At 53.5% G+C, this 16315-nt stretch overlaps 5 protein-coding genes across 5 annotated transcripts; 2 read left to right on the plus strand and 3 right to left on the minus strand.

Annotated features, from left to right (window-relative positions):
* Positions 1 to 77: 77 nt before the first annotated feature.
* Positions 78 to 758, plus strand: SEPMUDRAFT_113479 (uncharacterized protein; the record flags this gene model as incomplete). The annotated part of the gene is made up of 2 exons (XM_016901034.1): positions 78 to 364; positions 566 to 758. The coding sequence occupies 2 exons, from the start codon at positions 78 to 80 to the stop codon at positions 756 to 758; spliced, it is 480 nt and encodes a 159-aa protein (XP_016765609.1).
* A 433-nt stretch (positions 759 to 1191) lies between these two features.
* SEPMUDRAFT_122857 (uncharacterized protein) lies at positions 1192 to 9230 on the minus strand. Its single transcript, XM_016901801.1, has 8 exons — positions 8789 to 9230; positions 8095 to 8669; positions 4801 to 8027; positions 4072 to 4719; positions 3828 to 3918; positions 3578 to 3683; positions 3428 to 3461; positions 1192 to 3356 (listed from the first exon to the last, which is right to left on the minus strand). Exons 2-3 carry the CDS (start codon positions 8354 to 8356, stop codon positions 5341 to 5343), a joined length of 2949 nt encoding a protein of 982 aa, XP_016765610.1. The 5' UTR covers positions 8357 to 8669; positions 8789 to 9230; the 3' UTR covers positions 1192 to 3356; positions 3428 to 3461; positions 3578 to 3683; positions 3828 to 3918; positions 4072 to 4719; positions 4801 to 5340.
* A 1354-nt stretch (positions 9231 to 10584) lies between these two features.
* Positions 10585 to 13467, minus strand: SEPMUDRAFT_146504 (uncharacterized protein). Its single transcript, XM_016903694.1, has 2 exons — positions 11686 to 13467; positions 10585 to 11617 (listed from the first exon to the last, which is right to left on the minus strand). Exons 1-2 carry the CDS (start codon positions 13099 to 13101, stop codon positions 11306 to 11308), a joined length of 1728 nt encoding a protein of 575 aa, XP_016765611.1. The 5' UTR covers positions 13102 to 13467; the 3' UTR covers positions 10585 to 11305.
* Positions 13468 to 13680: 213 nt separating this feature from the next.
* On the minus strand, positions 13681 to 16252 carry SEPMUDRAFT_153430 (L-lactate dehydrogenase). Its single transcript, XM_016907510.1, has 6 exons — positions 16021 to 16252; positions 15902 to 15963; positions 15309 to 15812; positions 14771 to 15249; positions 14017 to 14717; positions 13681 to 13867 (listed from the first exon to the last, which is right to left on the minus strand). The coding sequence occupies exons 1-5, from the start codon at positions 16149 to 16151 to the stop codon at positions 14685 to 14687; spliced, it is 1209 nt and encodes a 402-aa protein (XP_016765612.1). The 5' UTR covers positions 16152 to 16252; the 3' UTR covers positions 13681 to 13867; positions 14017 to 14684.
* SEPMUDRAFT_138172 (uncharacterized protein) lies at positions 13692 to 14419 on the plus strand (the record flags this gene model as incomplete). Its single annotated transcript, XM_016902868.1, has 2 exons — positions 13692 to 13867; positions 14017 to 14419. The coding sequence occupies 2 exons, from the start codon at positions 13692 to 13694 to the stop codon at positions 14417 to 14419; spliced, it is 579 nt and encodes a 192-aa protein (XP_016765613.1).
* Positions 16253 to 16315: the final 63 nt, after the last annotated feature.

The raw sequence follows: 16315 nt of genomic DNA on the forward strand, positions 1-16315 counted from the left end.
GAATATCGAATAACAGATAGAACAGGATCAGAAGTCGTTACGAGTGGGATGCCAAAGGAGACTGCCATGTAGCGGACATGTGGACAGCATACGCACAACATCTTGCATCGAAGCCAGATGCGGCCCTTCAAGCAGCCCACGGCATATTTCACAGCGCAGTCAAGTCCGCTTTCACAATGGAGGATAAGAAGAAGTATAATCTATGGAAGTTCACTGAGCTCCGAGATGATTCCAAAGCCGCAATGCAAGGGGCGGTGAAAACGTCGTCTAGCATGGCGACCAGCTCTGTCGTACCGACCAAAAACGGCCTTGCTCAATCGATCGGGCCGGCGAAAGTTTCCACCTCACCTACATGCGAACATGAGTAAGTATAACTCGCTCGCCATGGCTCGATCGATTAAGAAGCTGATCAGCTACAACCATGATCTTCAAGCATTGCGGACACTACACGATCTTCCAAGGAAGTGTCGGCCCCTGGAACGGTTGACGAAGGGAGTACTGATAGGAGGCATGGTCGTCCAAACCCTGTTTGGGGAGGGTCATAACATACTGACGTGTGCGGCAGACGGAGGCCTGGATTGAGTAGTAACGTGAGTATGGCGACCGAAGACGGATTCTCGGATTGTACAGACTCGATGGCCACATTTTGCGCTTCCTACCTTGAACTAGGATCTGGAAAGAGCAACGCCTTTGGCAGCGCTGTACCCGGCAAGAACACGAAGAACAATCTTGTTGATGTTCTCCGCTGGAATCTGTGAGAGAGAGAGTGTGTGTTAGTATAGTACTACGCCCTAATCCTGGTGGAGCGAGTACATGTCTCGATCGATACATTTCGGGTGTTGTTTTTGTTTAGCATGCCCACGGCACCATGGTCTTGACGACGTTCAAGATTGCTCGGGAGAGAGCGGACTTAATGTACTCGATTGATTGCGAGGTGACTTCCAGTCAGTGTTGCTGCTCAAACCCCTTCTCGAGTGCTCCTTTTCTCTCTCGCATACTGGCAATGGTTCCAGCCATTCTGCATACCTTGTTCCTCACTGGGTACCTTCTTCCTCACTAGGTACCTTCAGCATCATGTCTGAATCCGCAACCCATGTAGATTGGGCTTTGTAGGCGCAGAATACCGCTAGAGAAGCCAAGAAAAAAAGGGGAAAAAAGAAAAGAGCTTGATCACAGGCAGCAGCGCTGTATCGTCTGGTGAGTGGACATGCCACAATGCTTACTATAGTCAGACACTAGTACCCCCTACAACGCCATGCTATGCTCTCTCTAAGACGTCAAATAAAGATGAAGCCAAACCCTCAATCATACTACAAATTGCTTGAACCCCTCCAAGAGGCCGTCAGCCGTCTTCGTCACAACACTCCATGTAGGTTCGTTACGGTGCAGCTCATCGTATGCGGGAATCGCACCAGCCTGATTGACATCCGCCCAGCTGCACCATGCCCTTCCCGTCTGTCCTTTCGCGACACCCTTTGCGCTACTTGTCGAAGCTGCAGGCCAGGTCACATTGACCCGGAAGTTCTTGTCCCAGTCGCGACTGAAGAGCTTCACTTGATAGCTGCCGTCGTCGCCAACAGCCCGCTGTAATGGTGACGAAGCACCGCCTTCTACCGAGATAGACTCGACAGCATTATCAAAGGCCAGCCTGCAGATCTTTGTATTCAGTCCCCGCAGACTGAACAGGGCGGTGTCGCCGTCATGCGTGACATTGAGACTGAGCCACCGCTGATACGGCTTTTCCGTCTTGTTTCCCTTCTTCACAGACTCTAGCGCCTCATATCCCCTCGGCACCACATTAGGCGGAAGGCCATGCCATGAACAACTAACAAGCCCGTTTCTGTTCACCATGGAAGTGTCTCCACAATGAAAGGGCTGTCCAGCTGCACTTGGCATCTCCGCAATAACATCCTGGATGTAGCCGTCAAGCCCTGCCAGTGTCACGTTGTTCACACCCGAGTCCAAATCCATATGCTGCACAAAGTAGTACTTCATTCTCGCCTCCCGGGAAAAGGGAAAGGCGAGTAAGTTGTAAGCCAGGCATCCGATAAAGACGAGGAAGAGGAACGTCGGAATTTGGTATTTGAACCGATGGAGGAAGGGTGTCAGAGGCAGCAGAAGCAGCACTGTTATACTCGCCAGCAGAAGGTATATTGTCAGAACCGAATTGCCGTCTGCAGGTGTCTGATGAGTGGACGAAATGATGACCAGTCCGATTTGCCCGATAATGATGATGTTGATTGGCACGAGGATCAGGAACTGGAGAGTCCACGTCCAAGCAGGGAGTGAAGAGGACCAGGCCTGCTCGTCCAGGTACGCTCTACTGAGCAAGGGCTGGTCGGTATCGTCTGGTACCTCATCTCGATCTGCCCGGCGATGACCAAATGCAAAGGTCTGCTTACTAGCGCGATCATCTGCATGACTGAGCAGAGACGACCTTTCGGTCGGCTCGCCTGCATCGTCCGCAGCGGTACTGTCAAGCAATCTTCGCGAAGCCCTACTAGCTGGGCGAATGGATGCGGAGTCCGCTTGTGCAGCGAGCGCAATCTCGACGTACTTCTGCTTCGTCGGCAGTGCAAACAACTCAAGGTAGGAGATGAGGAGCGCGAGGTGTGCCGAGAAATTGAAGAAGACGAAATAGTAACCGCTCGCAATATGGAAGTTGTTCTCGCCCACCGTGGTGATGACCAGTGCGATCCAAGAGAATATGTAAAGCCAGAGTAGGCAGAATGCTCGTTGGAGTGCTGTGGGTCTGATGTTCGCAGCACCAGCCAATAGTAGCCAGGCAATCGCGAACCATGCTGAAGAGAACATCGCCCAGACTGCGTACTCCGAGGAGTAAACAATGTATGGGTTGATTTTAGTCACGAGATACGCGAGAAGTATTGTGATGCCAGTGGCAACGACACACCCAAACAGCCAACGGGACCAGCCCCGGCGGCCATGAAGACGAATGGCTTCATCGTCATCCGAGGAGCGCAAGTAGCGTCTTCCGGCGAAGAGGTACCACTTGTCGGCTTTGATCAGAAGAACCTCGAGCAGTATCAAGATGATCGGTCCCGCTACAAGCAGAGTGACCGATAGTGCGAACAGCGTGTGCAGTTTACCCACGAGGAACACCAGCCCGAGCAAGTCAAAATAGAACGAACTACTGCCTTTGCCAGTATCCAGCTTTCCATTTCTGTCGGCGCGGCCTTCGAAGTTGCTGCCGTGGTGGGAGGCCAGCTGCCGCACAGTCGCTATGCTTGCACTCAGCATATGCCACACGCTGTCTCTGCTGGTTTCCCTGGCTCCATCCTGGTCGGTATGGTATCTCGCTCTCGGCTCGTAGAAGGCTACGTCCAGTCCTCTCATGCCTTTGACTTGTTAGTCCACATTTGTAGTGCGAGATATTGCCGATTGTCGCATCAAGTGTTTCCCCACTCACCGAGTTCTTCTGTGAATACTGAGTAATCTGTGCCCTGAATTTGGTAGAGGTAAGCATGGTATCTCTGAAATTCCCGCATCGCTAAGCAGATGTTGTCTCGAGGCGCTCGAATGTAACATCGAGAACAGGCCATGCAGGCGATAAACTCACCGATCGAATGAAGCCACGTTTGAAGCCATCTCCGCTCACCACAGAACCGAATGGATGCGGGCTGCTTTTGTATGCCTTAGTCACTTCCGCATCAGTGCTTCGAAACCTAGAAGCAGTCGTCCGAAGGTCAGCAAAGGTTTATTGTAAATCTCTCGTTCCCACACAATACAGACATGCCTGGCTTGGAGCGTGAACGCATCCTGCCATAAGCGAGGAGGGTAGAGAATGCCGTGCCTCGTGGATCACTTACAAGGTGGCCCTTCCCCCAGCTCCAGCTCCCTCGAGGTTGAGAAAAGTATGGGCAAACTGTGCGACCGGGTGGTTCACGTAGTTACGGGCACCTACAGAAGCAATCACTCGAGGGTAAGCAGGTATGTCTGGAAACGCGAACCCGCCTCAACAGGTCTTCAGCTCCTTTGAGCTTGTCTCCTTGCCGAGCTCGAGCTTAGCAAGACATTGGGGAAAGGTAATGCTCCCGGACTGCTACAACTTACCGAACAATCCATTTTCTTCCGCGTTATTGAGGAGCGCGACAATGCCTCGTTTGGGTCGATTGCTCTCTGTCGTGAAGTGACTAATCAGCTGCAAAATGCTCACGACGCCCACTCCGTCGTCGGTCGCCCCAAATCCACTGGCCACACTGTCGTAGTGTGCATTCACCAGTACCCCGCTTTGTCCGTCGTAGCGTGTCGTGCCGTTCCACCAGTCGCCTTCCTCGTCTTGCTCGCCGCGGATGTACACAATCAGATTCGTGCTCTCGCCGTAGAGAGTGACAGGAGCGTGAGTCCAGTCATCCTGACTGGTGAAATTGGACGTGTCATTCGCAAAGACTGTCACCAGCTGCGGGCTTTCGTCCTCTGATGCGAAGCCTCGATCAGTGGCATACACCGTCTTGTGGCCGACTTTGTTCTTCACCAGGATGCTCTCCACTCGCTCTAGCAGATAGTCGCGCACGACGTCGTTTCTTCGCGAGCCCCATGGATGATAGCCATCGGAGATGAACTCGAGGTCGAGCCAGGCTTCGGTGAGATTGATGCCCGCGAGGGGTGTTGGAGAAGTCGGGGCGCTTGGCACCGTGGTGTGGACGACGAGAAGGACGGCAAAAAGGGCAATGTAGACGGCAGATGCCCAGAAGGTGACCTCTACAAGAAGTACACGGTAAGTAGGTCGAAGGGTGAGTGGTAGTTTCTAGGTATCTCTATGCACACGCAGGCTGGACTTACGCGTGGGGAGAAAGGCGATCGGATTCAACGAGCGAGTCTGTCCCATACCGACTGCTCCTTCGCCCGCTCAGGTCAGGCACCTTTGGGCAAGTGGGACGGCGATGCGGGCAGTAGGTAACATTGGAACGAACGGGAATGGGTGCTGAGCTGGGGTCTATCAGATCACGGTAACGCGGGTAGCTCCGACTAACCGAGCTTGCTTGCGGGAAGCTTGATCTGGATCCGCCGATAAAGTATTTGAAGAAAACGACATCATCCCTGCTCGCATACGACATCACGGGACTGCATTACTGCGGTATCCACGTCGGACGCCGCAGCCATCAACCTTGGCTGTGTACCGATGTACATCTCAATTGGATACCTATCAGATGTCGACAGTCATCACAGGCAGAACACAGTCAAGAACCTTGAAGGCTGATCTCTCCCTTTCTGTGCTATCGCTGAATGAACGCTGGGCTGAAAACACTGGGTATCGTTTCCCGGACTACAACATCAACTCCGCGCTTGCTACGCATACTGGCAAGGAACATCACCTCTCTTCTACTGTTGCTGATTCTGGTAGTTCGTCGTCTGCATCATGTTCATGTTCATGGGGTTCCACGTCGACTCCACACCTCCAAAGAGGCCTTGAATGTCGACGATGTCGGCCAGTGGCTGTTGAAATCCCTGCTGCCATTGTCCATTGACTGGCTGTTGCAACAACCCCGCCGTGCTTGCAGATGTGCCATTTGTGTATGGGATTGCCTGCGGCGGCGGCGGCGGCTGCTGCTGTGAGAACCCGCCGCCGAGCTGAGGCATGCTGCGCATCTGGTACTGCTGCTGCTGCTGTTGCTGCTCCAGGTATGGCGGCAACGTGTAGAATTGGGCTTCAATATTCTCGGTTGCATCCCGCCCAGATCCAGCAGGGCTCGAATTTCCGATGCTGTTGCTATAGGGCTGCTGGTTGGCATATCCCGCGTTCTTGCCGAATTGTTGATTGTTCTCAAACGTCGTCAGCGGCTGATTCGGGTATACGAATGGCTCATCTGCAGTCGGGAACATCATCGACGATAGCTCAGAAAGCTGAGGATTGGCGAAGTTGGGTGGCAATGAATACTGCTGCATCGCGCTGCCCATTGCATGTGATACACCTCTCTGGCCCATGGTGGAGAATCCGTTTGTGTCGTATGGTCCTGAGGTAGGCGTTTGTGGAGCATATGACGATCCGCCGCCCGACGGTGGCCAGGCAGCTTCATATGGTGACCCAATGGGAGGCGTGCAGCCGTTTGGTAAACTTGAGAAAGGCGATCTCTTGGCGTCCTGGGTGGTCATCGAGATTTCTGGGTGGCTGCGCGACGCTGGCGGCCCTGGTTGTTGAGGGCCTTGCTCGAATGTCCTCTTCTTGCTCGTGCTAGGATTCTGCTGGCCCTCCCGCAGCCACGCTGGCAGCTTTTGAAAGACGATGTTGAGCGTCGCTGTGCAGCGGTCGGCGGCCATGCTTCTCGACGACAACGAAGCGAGAACATCTCTTCCCTCTATGGCATCCTTCATTACTGCTTCGGTAGTAGGGTTGTCTGGATTCTCGGCGGCAAAATACACCAGGGCAAGGATTGAAAAGAAGGTGGTGTACATGATGAACCAGAAGGCACCATTCAGCAGACCTTTCTGCTTCATTTGCGATGCAATGTGAATGATGTTGCGTGATACATTGACAAAAGAAGCAGCGCACGCATATGCTCTCTGATCGACTGGTTTTGATCTTCTCTCCATGGCCGTGTAGTGGAGGAACGGGCGGTAGAGCAGCACTTGCGCATGTGCGTACGACAGCCGAAGCAGCTGCTGTACTCGAGCGTATCTGGGTGGTGCTTCACAAGGAGCCAGAATTGGTGGCAGACTCTTCTTCCACTCTTCCAATTCGCTCTCGATCTCGCGAATGCTGGAGAATGAGATAGAGTACGACTTATTCCCAACTCGTTGTGGCTCCGGGATCTTGATGGGGTAAATTTTACGCACGATCTTTTGCAGTATCTGCACCAGTCGAGTATGCGCATTGAACGCTGTCATTAGTGAGACCACTCCTTCGGGTTGCGGCAGTATTGCATCTCTGGTAATGAACTCGTCATCGACCTCAATGGGGAACTCTTGATCGACATCATCATCGCTCAGCGTCTGCGGCAGGCCCAGCATTGCACCGACATAGATATCCATCTTCCGAACGATCCAAAACACTCTCTTCCTGCTTTCCGCCTCAATAGGGTTGAAGTTGCCAGTAGCAGCGCGATGCAAACCCAGCCTCAGCGCTGATCGCAGGGCTACCCCAACGTAAGCATAGCATTGCGACATTTTGGCAGAAGACTGCAAGAACAAGATCATGAAGACTACCGCTTGGATCGATGAAAGATCTCTGCAGTCGGCGATATCCATGAGTCCACGAGCAGTCTTGAAGTATGTGAAGCCCTGTTGAATCGCGCTCTCATATCCGTCAAGGTCAATGACTGTTTCATCATCTTTGCCGAATAGACTGCCAAGGGCAATGGCACTATAGAAGAGAGGGAGGAACGAATTGTCATCGTTGGTGTAATTTTCAGCTGGAGTCGCATAGATACGCTCGAAGGCCTGCCAGTAGGTAGGTCCATGCACCATTCTCAATAGTGCGGCAGCATCATTGATCGCGTATACGCTCAGCTGCCTCGCCATCTCCTTCGGTGGGAGATCGACACTTGTCACAGGCGACAACTCGCCTCCGGGCGAGTCAAAAGCTGACCTGGGCGAATCCAGCACCTGTGACATCGGCCTGGTTTTGACAAACGGCGTTGCCAATGTCTCTGGGCCCATGAGGTCCCCTAGCTGCTCTCGCATTCGTCGAACGAAACTGAGACCAGACGAGTGGCCATGGTAGTCCCAGTGTCCGGACTCATCCATATCTAGCTGTGCTACAGCGCGAACCATGGACTCCAGGTTAGTGTCTGGTTTCTTATCAGCAGAATCCGGGGGTGCTGGCGGTGGCACTGCTGGCGGCAGTTTCGGTAGTGCTACTTCTGGCGCAATAGTGGTCGGATTGCCTTTTCCTGGAGCTCCTGGAATCCATCCCTGGGCCACTGCAGCATCGATCCCGGGGTCGTTCAAGTCGAGGTTGGGAATGAGGATATGCAACAGCGTCTCCGCGCGGTGCACTCGGTGTTCAAGATTCTCTACGTATTGTGGTGCGGGGTTCCTCCGTCGATTGGAAGGTTGATCATATGTGCACTCTGCAATAGGCGTCAGTTGGTTGCCCAGTTCGCGTACCAAGCGTGAGGTTCGATCCGGGCAACTTACCATAGCTGTACACGGTGCAATGGGTGCATGGCTGCTTGCCATCACACTTGATCTTCTTGCGCCGACACTCGTCGCAAGCTCGAGTCACACGCCGCCGTTTCTGCGAAGTGCCAGCAGCGTTCACAGCTGGGGCGCTCTTGCCACCGCCGAGGTCCGACGGAGAGGCCTGACCAGACTCCGTCTTGACTTCATGAGGGTCGTCGCCAGCAGATTCGGCGCCGCTGGCATAGTCGTCGGGGTCTTCCGGAGAGGCCTGGGCCATCGTCACCGCCTCCGCACGAGAGTGATTGTGTAGTGTCCGGAAGCGCGCAGAGGGCCAAAGGTGGTCAGAAGGAGCAAGCACTCGGGACAGATAAGCAGACAGGCATTGAGAACGGGCGCAGCCAGCAGCGAGTGATACCGTCGTACTTTACGAAGTACTGGTACTTGGTACTACCTTATACCTTAGGTAATATATACCTGAGGATCTAGGTACCTTAGCCAGAATGGTTGTTGGTTGACGGCAGAGTGACGTGACGTACAGCGGACAGAAGCCGGTCGGTGTTTGATGCGAGATGGGTTGGTGTATGGAGAAGCTGAAGAGAAGCGTTAGGTAAGGTAGGTGGTGGTGAAGCTCTCGAGACGAGACGAGACGAGACGAGACGAGAGACGAGACGAGACCAGACACAGACGATGTGAGTGGAGTGTGACGCACCAACGCTTTCCTGCGCTTTCTCACTCCACACACAGACCTGTGGACCTTCTTTTTTTTTTCTCCTCTGCAGACGGGACAGGCTTTGCGTTCAGCCTTGTCGGTGATCTGCAAGGCAGAAATGTGGAGCGTCGGGCATGCGTATAATAATACCTCCTAAGTGCGTGCGTGCGTGGGCGTGAGCGTGAGCGTGTTGCGGGAGCGTGACTGCAGTGTGGCAAAAGTGGACAAGATCTGCTGGTGCCCAGAGCGAAGTGTGTGTGTGAGCGGGCGCGAGAGTAATAAGGATGTTGGGATGAACCAGAGCCAGAGCCAGAGCCAGAGCCAGAGCCAGAACCAGAATCACAATCAGCAGACGCTTTGGCCTAGGAGGGGAGGTGGTAGGTGGCTTCGGAGTCTGCGCACTCGACGACGCCGAACCGCTGCTAATTATTGATGAATACTCAGCAAGCCGCCGACGGTGGTCCCAGGTCGTTGATGTGGATCGGCCAAGAGGACGTCATCGAGTCAGCGCAGAAGTCGGTTGTCGGCGGCTCTGCCCTACATGTGCGTACAGACCTTATATATAGGGTAAATATATTTTTATATATAAAAAAAAATCTATTCATTATTTATATATCCATAGGGTATATCTGGCGCTTATATACCTTACACTGCCTTCTCCATGTGTGCAGATACGCTGCGTATGGACAGTGCATGCATGCATGCATTGTTGCGCGGACGGCAAGAAAAGAAGACAAAATACCGTTAACCGCGCCGTCTGCGCTCCCCCATCCAGTCATGTCAGACTCAGCGTGTGATCGCAATGCCACAGTAGTAAGGTAGTACCTGATTAATGCGCCAATAGTATAGAGGCACAGTCGAGGCCGGGGCCGGTGTCGCTGGACTTAAGCGCATACCTCCGACGTCCCCATTCATACAGTTCACATCGTCTTCACCAAGCTCGCGAAACAGCCATGACCCTGCCATGTCTGTCTCTCGGCGTGGCCAATGGTAGTCGCAAAACAGTCCCTGCGTCGCTGTGCACGCACACTGCATGGGCCATGGGGGGCCTTGGGGCTCGCATCGGCCTCGTTTTTGCGGCGTCAAGGCGTCGATAACGAAGTCCAAGAGCGCACTACATGGACAGACTTCTCAGGGATGCAGCGGGTATGAGAGCCTCCACTGCGGGGAGTCCGCCATCTCGCAGGGGGGCAAAATGCTTGGCTAGACGACTCCAGTCTCTAGATCTGGTCCTACGAGGAAAAAAGTCGAACCTTTTTTTTTCTCTCACTGGGCACCCACTTGATATTGACTGGGATCAACAGATTGCCCAGAATGGGAACTCGAATCGGGTGAGCCAGAGACGTTACAATGCCCAGAAGTGTAAAAGCTTCGATACCTGAGGTAGTACCTACTCGTTTTTTTTCCCAGCCTGTCCTGTAAGCGTCGCAGGATTCACTAGGTCCTGATAAAGTGCTGGACCGGGAGGACTTCGCCTGCATTATGAGAAATGACGCCTTGTGACTAATTTCCGGTACCCTCCTGCTTCGATAAGTCGCGTTGCGCTCGCGTGCTGCTGCTGTTGCTGTTGCTGCTACCGGTGGTAGCCTGGTAGCTACTACAGATACCTTTACTGTACCTAGTAACTTTTCTGCAAAGTCGATTACTAAGGTAAGGTAGGTACAAACCGCCTGCTGTGGAACTTGATGTAAGCAACGACATATCATACACACATCTGCATTACATGTAGGATTGTAGGTAGCAGCAGAGCGCCTAGCCCCTTACATGTTCTACCTTCCAAGCCTTCGAGCTTGGCTGTCACTTTTTTATATTATAATTGGAAACAGCTGGAATGCTCTCGTGACGCAGCTAAAGAAACTCTGACCCATGAACGCCTGCCTGTGAGGCTGTACGAGATAGAGGAGATCCAGGGAATGAAACGAGTGCTTTGCGATCCCTTCTCACAATCATCTCACCTTGAATCTTGTCCGTTTCACATGCTCGAGGGTCCCAGTTTTGGTTCCTTCGACTTCACTGTTTATACACATTCCTCCGCTACCGCGACGGCTATGAGACTATCTCTGTCAAAGGCCAACCCTCGTCACTCGAATACACTTGCAGGCCGCTCTAAGCCAAGCACAGTCCCTCGTCCTCAAAGCATTGAACGCACGCTGGGAAAAGCCACGCTATGCAACCCAGAAACAACAGCAGAGATACAAAGCTCGCTTTTCCGCCTTTGCCGCCCTCATGAAAAGAATGCTTTTCCTCCCCCAATATAGCTAATGACACATGACAAGTCCTGTTCCGTTGATTTCACGTGGCAGTCTTGTGTATTGGCGGTAGTCAGAAATGGTGGTGGTGGTGGCAGTAGTAGTAGTACATGGAGTGTATAGAACATCGTTTTGTCGACGAGGTGTTCTAATCGTTACGTCCAAAGGTGTTCGAGGAGCCCACGGACGAGGTGCTTCGCCCGCGGCTCGAACAGCTGCGATCTGTTCGAGCTCGATTTCGATCTGGAGGAGATTGAGTCACATGTTTCTAAGCCTGGACGCCGCCTCTGCCACCACGTTGACCGGCTGCAGCATATCCTCCACGGCCCCGAGGCGCTCCTTGTCCACCTGGGGCACCTCGGCCATTCTGGAAGTTACCTCGAGGAGGACCTTGGTTGGCGCCACCGCGAGGTCCGCCACGACCACCCTGGTACTGCCCTCTTGGAACGTACGGAGTAGAACCGGGGCGGAACTTACGCTCCTCTACGAAGAGAGGAACGTCGTTGCCCTCAACCTCGAACTGGGTAGCCTTGGCCTTGTTGTACGCATCGGCAGTCTTAAAGTCGACGAAAGCACAGTTCTGCCGGAGAGTCAGTGGGTGCTCGGCGATAAATGAATATGTTCACAGAGCGTTGGGCAGGAATTTACCTTTTGACGTGCAATGTCGAAGTAGGTCACCTCACCGAACTTCTCAAGCTCAGCTCTGAGCTTAGCGCCCTCGACGTTATCGGCGACGTTCTTGATATACCCTCGATATTGTGGCTCTTGCTGCTGGGGAACAACGTTCGCCTGCTTGGAGGCATTGCGGTTGTGGCTGCCCCCAACGGCAGTCCATTCGTCCTGCGAGTCGTTGCCTTTGGCATCTTGTGAGGATGGTGCAGACGGTGTGTTTGGTGTGATGGCGTTAGCAATGGCGGCAGCAGGAGCGGTCGGAACGGCGGCCGCAGCCTTTTGTTGGATTGACTTGGCAGCCTGTGCGACTGGCTGTGGGATCACTGGCGTGACAGTCTTGGCGGCGGATGCTGCCAGGCTCGCCCAGGTCTTTGGCACAGCTGGTGCTGCGGGCTTAGGGGCTGGGGCCGTTTTTGGAGCATCTTGCTTCGAAGGCGTAGCAATGCGAGTAGGTTCTGGGTCTTTTGGCGTCTCTGGCTCGGCAACAGCCTCAGTAGCGGTTTCCTTCTCGACGTCCTTTGTAGGCTCGCTTTCCGACTCGGATTGCGCTGCTGGCGTCTCCTCAACTGCCTTTTCTTCCTCAACAGCGGCAGGCTCCTCCTCGGCCTCGGGCTTTGTGCCGTTCGCTAGCTTTTCCTCGATCTTCTGGTCAACCTCCTCAGCATCGTGTTCGACGGCAGCTGGGTCAGAGGAGCTGGTCAGGGCGGCCGAGTGTGCTGCCACTGGCGCTGGCTCTTGCACGCCGCTCTGAGTGCCAGACACTTGCTGCACCTCCTCTTGTGGTGGCTGGACTTCAGGCTCGGCCTCGGCCTCCTCCTCGTCTTCAACCAGGTAACGGAAGATGTCATTCAGCACAAAGTAGCCATTGGTTTGTGTGGCGAGCACGAATGTCTGAGTAAACTTCTTATGTGGCTGACCGCGGTTGCTCAGCTCTCCGATGACCTGAATCACAATGTTGCTGTCGGATGCCTGCGAGTCGACGTTGGTGACGCGCACCTTGCAGTCGTTGAAGTCGAGATCTCGGATCTTGTCGTTGATGGCACGTTGGCCCACACACACGGCAACCTTGTCAGTCTCTTCTCCCGACACGAACTGCGAGCGCTTGTTGTAGAACAAGTAGAGTTTCTCAGGAGTCCGCGACAGGGTGGTGTAGTACTGCTCGACAAAGTACCAGCCAACCTCGTCCTTGGGGATATCAGGCTGCGGAGGCTGTTGGGGGTTGGCGCTGGCATTGGAGGGCGTGGACGAAGATGGCGGAGCGTTACTGGTGGTGGCGGGCGGCTGCGAGTTCTGGTTGTTGCTGGCATAGCCAAAGCTGTTCTGGTCTCCGCCGCCGTACGACTGATGCATGCCGTAGTTGCCGTTAGGCAGGCCTGTCACCTCCGCAGCCATGCTTTCAGGTAGAGAGAGATGAGGTGGTGAGTGGTGGCGGCGTCGGCGCGTGGAGGAGAGGTGACTGGATGGATGCGACGAGGATGGGAGGCAGCAGCACTGAGACCGTCAAGCCGCGACGTCGAATCGTATTGGGAGATGGTAGAGCAGTCGAGTTGATGATTCGTACGTGGTAGGTGGGTGGTGCGCACTGCAGAGGAAAAAACCCGGAAGACGCGCTGGGCGGCCCGTTGTTATTGCTGAATGATTGAAGCGATGAGATGAGCACAAAGCTATTGGGAAGCAACGACTCGAAGAAGTGCAAGTGCAAACGGCCGACAGTAAGGTGTAAGGTACCTAGTATCGGTAAGGTAAGGTCAGGTAGGTAGCGTAGGTAAGGTAGAAGTGCGTGCGGAATTAACAAGTGAACAGCGATGGAAGATGAAGAACACTGGGTGCACGAGCCACTTCGGTAGACCACAGAATTAACTAGCTTGTAATAGAATAATCCGCGCCGTACGCACGTGCCTCAATGCCGAGACGAGGTCTTCACGGCCTTCACCACGAGGCCTCGAGACACAACGTCAGCTGTGGCGCCAACGAGCACCAAGATGAACCGGCCTCGCAATCGCCAGCCTCATGGTGATGGTCAGCAGCAGACGCGAGCTCGAGGCCGAGGAGGCCATCGTGGTGGCAGAGGCCACTATTCAAGCCCGGACTACAAGTCGGTGCCCTCAATACAAGAAGTCGTACCCGGTGCTGAGGTTTCGATCGTATTAAAGGAAGAGTAAGTCCAGTCGTCGCCGAAAAGCATCCAATGACAGAAAGGTGTACTTGAACTCTGCACGCATACTGGTATCCAGTATGCCGACACAAATGCCTGAGTTGTGAGTGCAGATGGACGGCGTATGCTTACCTTTCATCGATCCTTTCTAGTCAACCCACTGGCAAAGAAGTTCAAGGCATAGTCCAGGACCTGTTGACACGCGGGAACCACCCGAGAGGAATCAAGGTACGGCTGCGTGACGGTAGAGTAGGCAGAGTGCAACGAATGTCCACGGTGCCTCCGCCGGCAGTTACCTCTCGAGCTGTCGGAGCCAGTTCAACAGTTTTCAAGCATGCGACAGATGCTCGCGACTATGCGGACGGGCCGCCACCGAGGACGTTCGCTGATTTCATGCCGGACCTCCGCAATGAGCATGAAATTGAAGCTCAAACGACAGAACCGACACTGACCACGGCTACTGCCAAGTGCCCGATCTGTGAAGAATTCGAAGGAGATGAGATCGCAGTGAGCCGGCACGTTGAAGATCACTTTTCTTCTGCTCCTTGTGCTTAGCCGAGAAGCAAAGCCTCGCACTCGCAACAAGATTATTGTGCCTCCACTCTCAATTTGCAAAGACAACGATAGCAGCAACTGCAGTCTTGTCGCAGCATTTCTCATCTTACAACCCTGCTATTGCCAGGAACGAAGTAGCCGTCGCAATGATGGATCATCTACTTTCCACAGTGAAAGTGTGCTTTGGTCTCTATTATTCTTTCGCTACATGGCTATAATCTACGCGTATGTGCAGATAACACTGAAGTAACACAGGTCAGCACTATCACAATCGTGAGATGAATCCGCTTTTATCAATCTGTCAAGATGTGTCAGCCTTCTAACCCCCAATTGAGCGCGTGAAATGCTCACCTTGACTAGATATTCCTTGGTAATATCCGCCACTTTAACGGTTCCAGCAAGAGCCATACATAGCCTGATTTCATCGCTCAGGAGCTTCAGGCACAGCTCGACGCCGGTTTGGCCTTTGTATGCAAGACCCCAGAGCACAGGTCTGCCAATCCAGACAAAATCAGCGCCTAGGGCCAATGCCTTGAAGACATCCGTGCCATGGCGAATGCCGCCATCAACGTGGACAGGAATCTTTCCGCCTACTGCGTCAACGATTTCAGGCAGAGCATCGAGCGTGGCGAGAGCGCCGTTCAGCTGACGACCTCCATGATTGCTGACAACAATTCCATCGACTTGGTGGTGCAGGGCCAAGATGGCGTCTTCGGCTGTGGCGACGCCTTTCACCCACACCTGCATATCATTGCCGCACTCTTTCTTGAGCCAGTCGATATCACGCTCCCAAGATAGTGTTGGGTTTGGTGCATGAGAATGGAAAGTGACTGTTGCACATCAGTATATGGATGCATTACAAAGACGACCATTGCTTTGGGAGACTCACTAGGACCTGTTGGCGCCACACGCTTACCATCATCGTCAAGATATCCCGCTTCCGATTTCTTTCTCTCGAGCTGTGGCCGTTTTGGTGTATTTCCCTCATTCTCAGGTTGCATCGGATCGTCGTCTGCAAAATTTGCAATCTTGAAGTGCGCAGGCAGCTTGAACTGGTTTCTAATCTCAAGGTTACGCCGTCCAAGAAACGGAGTGTCAACTGTGAGAAAGACAGCTTTGAAGCCAGCTTTCTTCGCACGTTGGATTAGTTTGATGCTGTGTTCCTTCTCCTCAAACAAGTATAACTGAAGGACATTCGGAATATGGCCACTTGCTTGTGCGACCTCTTCTAGCGTCTTGGTCGCAAAGGAGGACAACCCCATAGCAACATTGGCTTTCCTGCAGGCGCCTGCAGTGCCTAGCTCGCCGTCCGAGTGAGCGAGACATTGCATTGCTGTGGGTGCGACACCCAGGGGTATGCTGCTTCTGAAGCCGAAGATATTGACAGAGGTATCTACAGATCCAGGTAAGCAGGTGTCGGTAACAAGGTGAGTAAGGCTGAAAAGTGATCGTGCACTTCGCGTAAGTCCTGGCACGACGTACCAATATTGGAGACATCTCGGAGGACACGAGGACGAATGCGGTACTTCTCATAAGCCGTGATGCTGCTGATGATCAGTATTCGGACCTAGGAGGAGATGGCATGTGAAGGAGATACGCACTTCTCACGAAGAGTGGAGCCAGAATCTGCGCCTTCGTTGTAATAGTCACGGGTCTGCTTGTCCATACGTTCATGGGCAAGTAATTCGAGCTCTTTTATGTTCAAACAGTTGAGGTCATGCTGGCTGCTCATCGTGGCGGCGTCACTACGGGCGGACGTGCTATGTCTATCAGTATCGTGCGTGAACAGAGGAAGAGTACAGGTCTGAGAGGATGTGGCGGTTTGCAATGGTGTAGTTGGAGTATATGGACGATTATATACTCCACTGGACTAGCTGCGTCTATCCTCGGATTGTA

The sequence above is a fragment of the Sphaerulina musiva genome (genome assembly GCF_000320565.1).
Source record: "Sphaerulina musiva SO2202 unplaced genomic scaffold SEPMUscaffold_1, whole genome shotgun sequence".
Taxonomy (NCBI): Eukaryota; Fungi; Ascomycota; class Dothideomycetes; order Mycosphaerellales; family Mycosphaerellaceae; genus Sphaerulina; species Sphaerulina musiva.

Coding starts and splice junctions, on each gene's coding strand:
- SEPMUDRAFT_153430 (XM_016907510.1), bottom strand. CDS start 16,151: ATGAGCAGCCAGCATGACCTCAACTGTTTGAACATAAAAGAGCTCGAA. Junction 15,964..16,020: donor GGCTCCACTCTTCGTGAGAA/GTGCGTATCTCC, acceptor GATCATCAGCAG/CATCACGGCTTATGAGAAGT. Junction 15,250..15,308: donor TGTGGCGCCAACAGGTCCTA/GTGAGTCTCCCA, acceptor GATGTGCAACAG/TCACTTTCCATTCTCATGCA.
- SEPMUDRAFT_146504 (XM_016903694.1), bottom strand. CDS start 13,101: ATGGCTGCGGAGGTGACAGGCCTGCCTAACGGCAACTACGGCATGCAT. Junction 11,618..11,685: donor TCGACATTGCACGTCAAAAG/GTAAATTCCTGC, acceptor ACTCTCCGGCAG/AACTGTGCTTTCGTCGACTT.
- SEPMUDRAFT_122857 (XM_016901801.1), bottom strand. CDS start 8,356: ATGGCCCAGGCCTCTCCGGAAGACCCCGACGACTATGCCAGCGGCGCC. Junction 8,028..8,094: donor TTGCACCGTGTACAGCTATG/GTAAGTTGCCCG, acceptor CGCCTATTGCAG/AGTGCACATATGATCAACCT.